The sequence below is a fragment of the Labrus bergylta genome, chromosome 8, assembly GCF_963930695.1.
Source record: "Labrus bergylta chromosome 8, fLabBer1.1, whole genome shotgun sequence".
Classification (NCBI taxonomy): domain Eukaryota; kingdom Metazoa; phylum Chordata; class Actinopteri; order Labriformes; family Labridae; genus Labrus; species Labrus bergylta.
Window position 1 is genome coordinate 9,382,004 of NC_089202.1, and position 6,652 is coordinate 9,388,655.

The following is a 6,652-nucleotide window of genomic DNA, read 5'->3' on the forward strand; positions in this document are numbered from 1 at the left end:
TATATATTCTGAATCAAATAGCCTACACAAACTTTATTCAATGGAAAAACGGGTCTCTGAAACCCTGTTTGGAGCTAAAAGCTACCAGAGTTATGGTTTCACTGTGACATGCCCCCCACCACAACTTCTCCGTAGCATTTTATCTTCAAACTGTGTTCCAGGGACCAAATTTTCCTCTGAGGACAGTTTGTGTATCGTTAACATATAACACTGTACATTTCTCCAACTTTCACATTTCTCTACCAAAAGTAGGCTACATTAAATACAAACTTTCAATGAAGGGCCCCAGTGCGGGTGTAGACTAATATGATAGTTTTACATTGCCTTTATGTAGGCTGAATTGTAATTTAAACTGCCATGGCCACCAAAAAAGATGTTCTTATTAGCTTTGAACTAACAGGCAGCCATTTCAAATATAATCTGCAACCATTGATTGAGTTATCAGTTTCAGCACATGTTCATATAGGTAGGCCAATACGTTTTTAAAGCGTGCCTTGCCAGAAAATGGCCACAATTGGTAGACTACGTATAGACAGTTAGGTCATCACTGTTTTCTATCACACATTGTCAAGACTTTGACAAAAATAGCCTCTGTGCGAGGTAAACTTGGACATAAACACAGTTATTATATGATTACATCAAATGTCATCATGGGATAGTACAATTAGCCTTTGTGTGGACGAACAAGCCCAGACCTACTGTAGTAGTAGTAGCAGTAGCAGTAGTAGTAGTAGTAGTAGTAGTAGTAGGAGGAGGTAATTCTTCCAGTGAAATCCTCCACTCAGCTGTTTACCTTGACTGCCCATATTTGGGTCGGGCGGGGTTGTCTCTCCGGATGGGAGCCAGTCAGCTCTTGCTCACGTCGCTGAGTAAAGGAAGTGAGTCACGCTGACGGTAATGTTACGTCTCTGTTGCAGCAGCACCGAGAAAAGATCGGAGAACAAGGAAGCAACATGTGCTGACCATAATAACTCCTACACATCACACACCAGCACAGCCAGGAAAGCACGAAAAGACACAGCGAGCCGAGGACAATCATCGCCGAGTCACACTGTTTTAAAACTGTAAGTAGCCTACTATTTCGTTTACTTCGTTTTTCTTATTTTGTAGAATTTTATTAGAATTTAGTTTTCCATTTATCTTCTTCTAGCGCACTCTTAATTGGTTAATATGTCGATGTTGTGTTTATAATGCTTTAAATGATCACTGGTTTGTTGGTACACATTTGAAGTGTGTCATTGTCTTTGTTGTCTAAGTTTAATTTGGATGTTTTATTGTTGTTTCACTCGTTAAACGTGTGGGTCAAAGTGGTTGTTCATACCTGTGAAAAGTTGTTCATACCAACCTTTTATAGCCTAAATATTGTAGTTTGAACACAATGTAACACAATGGCGCTAAATTAACTTTATTAACTTGGAAAAACTCGAGAAGTCATCTTCCTTTATCGAAATTACACTGAACACTTTTAACTACTTATTTCCACCGGGGGGTTTCCGCTCTGTCGCAAACCAGAAAGCGACATTTCCAGTAGCCTATGCAATATGCCGAGTGACGTTTCCTTCATCAAAGAACACAGAAAGAAAGTGAAAAGTGGAGAGTAAATTCAGCTATTCTTCGGTCTTGAGTCTTTTGTTCTTCTTCTCTCAGTATTGATTGGATATACATGAGCATCTACACACCAACACGTGTCCTCTGCTTGGGTCACACACGGTGAAGTCTTCGTGGCTTTGTTGTGTCTCATTTGTTGCACGCAGGCGCGAAAACAAGTTTCGTTGTCAGCCACAGGGAATATAGACGGAACTAAGACAGAGGACCTCAAAGGGGTCTTAAATCATCACATGTGATTGCCTGTCAATTACATTTTTCAGCTTTCTAAGTCATGATGACACTGATTATGATGGCACATGTCAGATTTGTAGGCCTACTTTGGTCAACATTTTGAGGTAGGCTAATAACAACAACAAAATTATAGGCTAAATGACACAGGGAAGAAATGATGTGCTACTTTTTTCCTCAATGAGCCCAAATACAGGTACAGTCATAATGTGTAGGTTAGGTTCGACAGCTGTGACTATTCATAGTCTGCAAACAGGTGAAGTTGTTGTCTGTCTGCACACATCCAATACAAACATTATGGCAGTCAGGGATAATGGCAGTAGGTCACTGTTCAGAAAAACATGGGAGCTTTTTAAGGCCGTCACTGAACACCCTGATTAGATTAAAGAAAGATACACTTACGGGTGGAGTAAACAAACATCATTACTATCTAGAAACATTTCTCATTATGATGCAAGCTGGTTGTAAACATGACTCTTAACCACTATCTTTATCAGTATACATTATACTCGCTCAGATGAAAATGCATGGGATGTTACATTTTCAATGAACTGGACACAAGACGTGAAACGACTTCATAATAATCAGATTTTATAATGGAGAAAATCACAAAAATATCTTCAAATCACTGATTTCCCCTTCTTATATATTTACATGATGTTTTACCTTTATTTGTAAGTCATCTATAATAGCTTTCTTTTGGTGTATTTGTTAGTTGTTGGTAGCTTGTAATTATGGCTTTTAAAAAACATTTTATTGATCAGCTCTAATAATTAAGAATGGGTCAAAAATATCATCAAATACATTTACATGAGTTGCAACCTTGGTTTATATTTTTTAAGAAACTGGCTACACGTAACTTTGATTTTGTTTACAAAAGCTGATCATTGAAGATCAAGAGGAAAATTTATCATTCACTGTCCTGGAAACCCAGAAATACGATAAAGACTGAAAGCTCAGTCAGTCAGCTAAAACACTTTGTTTGTGTTGAATTCCTGTTGCCTCTTTTAGTGTTGAAGTTGGAGGAGTTCAAGTACAAAACAACTTTAACATTCTTAGCAGTTGCGGGAGAAATTTGAAAAATGGAAAACTGACCAGAAAAACCTGTGTTCTCGTCTGTGTCAGGCAGCGTGACACTGTGCAGGTCAGCATGACACAAGATTCACAACCTCTCGCTGGTGGAGACTGTAGGATCAAAATGTTTATTATCTCAGTTGAAGAAGCCAAGTGTTGTCATGAAATACATACATTTGGACCCTGTTTGCAGAATATCAAACCTTTTGTCTGATCATAAAGCCGTTATAATAAGGATCCCACAGTTAAGTTCATGGAAAATATAGACTATTTGTTAACAGTTAAAAAGTAACTTCTACTTCATTTGCGAGTTGTGTGTCATATCCCCGTCACTTCTCTAAGAGCGTATGCTGTGGCTACGTCTAGCAGGGCAAACAACAATTTTCTCACCAAACACATTACACAGGATGAAGATACAGTGGTGTGTTTAAATCCAAAATAACAAATCACTGTCAAGCCTAGAAGTTAAAAGCACGACTCTCTCTTGCAGGGCCATCAGCAGCATGTTGGCATGCTGAGCGATAAAAGTTTGTATTACCTTGGTTTTTACTGAACACGCTCTTCTCTCTGGTCAGGCTGACCCACACAGAAGTGCTATCAGAGGATAAACTGTGTGATGACATCATTGATTTGCATTTGAAAATACCTACATGGCAACACACCAGCGCTAGTTTGCATCTTGTTTGCCTGAATACAAACTCTAGCCTTTTGTTATCTGTGAGCCATGCCCTGTAGCTGTAAAATGCCTGGTACTCTCAATACACAGCTTCGCTGAAGGTTATAAAAATAGAAAGCTCAGGGACAACTGCACAGAGAAGTGCTGCTATCACCCCCCCCCTCCCTCCTGCCAGCTCACTGAAGGGAAGTCAGCTTGTAACCCAAATCTTAAATCACTCTACTTCTCTGTATGTTGTTTTAAAAAAAAAAAAAGGAATGCCATATTTGTGATTTGCCAGAAACCAAAATGACATTGCTGGCTGCTGACCTCAAGTTAATTGTTTAATCATTTCTTCTTGCAGTCATAATGAAAAGAGAGGTAAAGGCTGGAGTCGACTTCCTCAAGCGCCTGGTATTGGCTCGTGGCAAGCTTGATGAAACCAAGGTAGAATTGTTTGCTGAGAAGCTTCAGAAACTCTTGTGTGACAAATATGAAGACCACTGGTATCCTGACTACCCCAGCAAAGGCCAAGCCTACAGGTACAGTTATCAAAAAGTCATTTCTGTAATTTGTAAAATTGATGGCGTAAACCCATGGATTGCAGAGTAACCAATCTTTAATGCTTAAACCCTCACAGGTGTATCCGGTTAAATAACGGAGGACCCTGTGATAAAGAGGTCCTGAAGGCATGTGAGGAGAGTGAGCTCACACACAGTGAGCTCGGCCTTCCACATGAGATCACACTGTGGATCGACCCACTGGAGGTGTGCGCAAGGTGAGTCACCGGCTTGTCTGCTGAGTCGGAGGCAGAGAATGTAACAGACAGACACGCTGTAACAACAAAGAAGAACTTCTCAGTCTAGTATTCTGTGAACTGACAAAGTGTAAAGCAGGAATATTTGTGGCAATTGAATTAGAAATAAACTGTGTTGTTTGGTAATAATCCGCTTATCTTTACAGAGCTGGGGAGAACAGCAGGCCCTTTGAAATAGCCTCGTTTGATGAGGACGACACGGAGTGTGTGAAGGGAGAACATGATGACTCCTCAGTGGCATCTATAAACCTGGACACGTCAGACTACCATTCTGCTACCTCTTCAGATTGTGGCTCCACTGCCTCGAGTGACACAGAGGAGGAGGCAAAAGAAGGCGAGACGGGGAGAGAGCAAAAAAAAGAGAAGGAGGAGGTTGTCAAGAAGAACGAGGCGGCAGAAGACGACCCCTACCCCATAGTGATGGTGCCTAGGGTTCGGAAACGGAACGCAGATGGACCAAATAAGGTCAAATACGTCAGAAATATGGTAATTATTGTCACCTAACACTTAAGGGCTGAGGCATGGAATATTCATCATTGATCTTTAAGAAATAAACTAATGTGTATTTTTCAAATAGCCAAAATCCTGATGTAACTTATTGCTCCTAGCTGTAGAAAGTGATGTGATGATATGTCAGTGAGCCATGCTGATGCAATGTAGTGTGTGTCACTCCCACATTCACCATCCTTCTGCTGTTATACTTCTGCAGATTAAATCAAATTAATCTGCAGAAGAAACGGTGCACAACAAATTGACTTGTGTTTGAGTTACGGTTGCTATAAAACAAGGTACCAGCTGATTTGAGAACTGAGCCTGAAGAAAACAATGAAGTGTAATATTTGTGACCAGCTTCTACAGATTTCTGTTAGAAACGGATGCATGGTCCACAGAGAGGGTAGGGCAGTCTGAAAGAAAGACGTGTGCATTATTGATTTAGGTCTTTATATGGTGTGTGTCAACAGTGTGATAAAGTTTCCGCATTGCATGTTCTACAAAGGAAAGAACCATTGATTCCTCTTGTATGGAGTATTTTACCAGTCATGCTAGAAGCTCTTCATCTTCCCCTCCTAATCTCTCATGCTCCTTCCAATCTCTCTCTGTTCAGCTCCCTGCTAGCCTCCAGTACTTCTACCAGCCTGCACCAGTCTGGCCTCAGTACAAGAAGGGTGCTCCCATGTTTCTGAACTCGGTGTGCGTGCCTCCAGCGCCGCCTCCTCCTCCACCGCAGCAGGTATTTGGCTACTACATCCTGCCCCAGCCGTCTCCACAGTTCATCCTGCCTCAAGCTGCCCTGCAGCCGTGGGGGGCTGTGAAGGGTTAGACCGGCCAGGAAGTTTTAGGTGAAGATGGATTTGAGCAATACAAGATCCTTCAACTGAGCCATTCCATGTCAGATCTCAGCTGTGTCAGAGTTTAACGTTGGGCAAAAAAAGGAGAGCTGAAGGTTATGCCTCGCACAACTTCTTTTAATTGTTTTATTTTTCCTGTTTCACAGTTTGTTTGTTTTTTAGAATCTATCAAGTCCGCACTGCTTGTTATTTGTTAATTTGGTTTACAGTAAGGCTGACTGACTCAGGAACTCTTGGAAATATCTTCAAAGCCAAACAAATGTCTATTCAGGGGTTTTATCTCTTATTATAGCAATCTTTGTATGTTTTCTCACATTAAGGGTCCTAAAGTGTAAACATTATAGCTAATCAATGTAAAATGATATTCAGGGTTTTAATCTAATGTAGCTAGAGTGATGATATCTGTATATTAAGAAATATATTTTTTACTAAACATATTGTAAATAACACACAACTTAGACACCATAGACTGATGCACACTTTCTAACCTTGCGGTTTTGTCATTGTTGTAATTTATATGGCCACAACTGGATGGCAATCACCTCACAGCTTATATTTGAACTTTTTATGAAATTGTATATATATTTTTTCATTACAGTGGCAGCTGTATATCCAACGTCATGGATCACAAACATGTTTTTGGATGGCCTTAAGTCTTTCTGCTGTAAAGTGAATTTGTTAAACAGCTTCCTTAGAGCTGTGTTTTTAAGGCTGTAAATAATTTGCTTTATCAGAAATACGCTACAGCTATAGAAAACGTGAATGGATGTTTCACCCTCTGATTTTTATCTGCTTTTATTTTTTGTTTGTGGAATGATATTGATATTTGTTTTATGTCAATGCAACTTGCAGATTATTAAATCAACACAAGCCTGAAATGATCACTTGTGTCCTCTTGTCTTATTTGCTGTTTGGCAAACT

At 40.0% G+C, this 6,652-nt stretch overlaps 1 protein-coding gene across 1 annotated transcript; it reads left to right on the forward strand.

The window, feature by feature from the left end:
• Nucleotides 1-905: 905 nt before the first annotated feature.
• On the forward strand, nucleotides 906-6,612 carry si:dkey-79d12.5 (protein BTG3). The gene is made up of 5 exons (XM_020637329.3): nucleotides 906-1,064; nucleotides 3,930-4,107; nucleotides 4,206-4,343; nucleotides 4,529-4,868; nucleotides 5,488-6,612. The coding sequence occupies exons 2-5, from the start codon at nucleotides 3,935-3,937 to the stop codon at nucleotides 5,701-5,703; spliced, it is 867 nt and encodes a 288-aa protein (XP_020492985.2). The 5' UTR covers nucleotides 906-1,064; nucleotides 3,930-3,934; the 3' UTR covers nucleotides 5,704-6,612.
• The last annotated feature ends 40 nt before the right edge of the window (nucleotides 6,613-6,652 follow it).

Bases quoted from the DNA above. Each gene is read 5' to 3' on its own strand.
- si:dkey-79d12.5 (XM_020637329.3), top strand. From the start codon at position 3,935: ATGAAAAGAGAGGTAAAGGCTGGAGTCGACTTCCTCAAGCGCCTGGTA. The intron at 4,108-4,205 runs GTACAGTTATCA...AAACCCTCACAG, and splicing joins AGCAAAGGCCAAGCCTACAG to GTGTATCCGGTTAAATAACG. The intron at 4,344-4,528 runs GTGAGTCACCGG...TTATCTTTACAG, and splicing joins CCACTGGAGGTGTGCGCAAG to AGCTGGGGAGAACAGCAGGC.